Below are 1,275 nucleotides of genomic sequence, written 5' to 3'. Positions count from 1 at the left end.
TGGATTTGCTTGTGCGTGATATTTAGGAGTTTTTGAATGTCTTATACCAAATGTTTTTGTTAAGTTTACTATTGATTTATTTATGTATTCTTTACCGTTGTCTGTAAATAAAATTCTAGGTGTTCCCCATTTAGAAATTATGCGCTTGTGGAACTCTTTTTCAATGGTTGATGCTAATTTATTTTTAACTGGTATTATTTCTACCCATTTAGTAAACATATCGACAAAGACTAGAATATATTGATTTCTTGACTTTGTCATTGGCAAAGGACCCATCATGTCTGATGCTACTACTGTCCATGGTTCCTCAATTATTCTTTTTCCCATTAAACCCACTTGATTATTTATTTTTGGTTTTATTCTTTGACAAATGTCACATTCTTTTACATATTTTAATGTTTCGGAGTACATTCCAGGCCAAAAATAATTTTCAGAAATTTTCGAATAAGTTTTTTCCATACCTAAATGACCTGCTTGTTTATTGTCGTGATTCTCAATCAAAACTTGTTCTCTTAATTCTTTTGGTATTGTTAATTTCCACGGGTTGTTGTCTAAACTTAAGGTTGATTTTAAAGGGTCGGATCTATAAAAATACAATTGATTGTCGCGTATCCTCCAATTTTTATTTTCCTCTGGCTTATTTTTAACATGTATCATTTTAGTTTTGTACCAATTGTCCTCTATTTCTTTAAAATCATTTTCCTCGGTTTCCTTTATGCTGGCTAAAATATTTGAAACTTTTATATCCTTTTCACTTGACCTTGATAACGCATCTGGGACATGGTTTAAACTTCCTTTTCTGTACATAATTTCGTAATCGTACTCTAATAATTCTAAAGCCCATCGGGCTAGTCTACCTGTTGGATTTTTTAAGTTATGGTGCCATTTCAAAGCAATGTGATCTGTAATAACTTTAAAAGAATAACCCTCTGAATACGGTCTAAATTTTCTTATTGCCCATACTACGGCTAAACATTCTTTTTCGGAAGCAGAGTATTTTCGTTCTGTGCTATTAAGACTTCTACTTGCAAAAGATATTACAAAATTTTCACCGTTAATGTTTTGTGTTAATACAGCTCCCAACCCTGTATCAGTAGCATCGGTTTCAAGTTGGAATGGACTTCTAAAATTAGGGCAGGCTAAAATTGGTGCTGTTGTCAGTAAGTGTTTAACAGTCGTGAATGCCTGTTCCTGTTTATCAGTCCATTCCCACTTTACTTCCTTTTTCAACAGCTTTTGCAGTGGTTCTATTATTTCTGCAAATTTTGGGATGAA

General features: G+C 32.7%; 2 protein-coding genes across 11 annotated transcripts in view; one reads left to right on the top strand and one right to left on the bottom strand.

Annotated features, from left to right (window-relative positions):
• Window positions 1–1,275, top strand: part of LOC117169108 (acetyl-CoA acetyltransferase, mitochondrial) — a 260,337-nt gene that overhangs the window by 171,642 nt on the left and 87,420 nt on the right. The gene's annotated exons all lie outside the window — the stretch shown is intronic.
• Window positions 1–1,275, bottom strand: part of LOC117169706 — a 14,445-nt gene that overhangs the window by 7,815 nt on the left and 5,355 nt on the right. The window contains exon 2 of the mRNA XM_033356204.1: window positions 649–1,256. Within this exon, the coding sequence (XP_033212095.1) occupies window positions 649–1,256 (608 nt within the window). The remainder of the gene's footprint in view (window positions 1–648; window positions 1,257–1,275) is intronic.

This window comes from Belonocnema kinseyi, chromosome 3, assembly GCF_010883055.1.
Source record: "Belonocnema kinseyi isolate 2016_QV_RU_SX_M_011 chromosome 3, B_treatae_v1, whole genome shotgun sequence".
In the NCBI taxonomy this organism is placed as follows: Eukaryota; Metazoa; Arthropoda; class Insecta; order Hymenoptera; family Cynipidae; genus Belonocnema; species Belonocnema kinseyi.
Note: the sequence above shows the minus strand (reverse complement) of the source record. Positions and strands in the feature narration are given on the sequence as shown.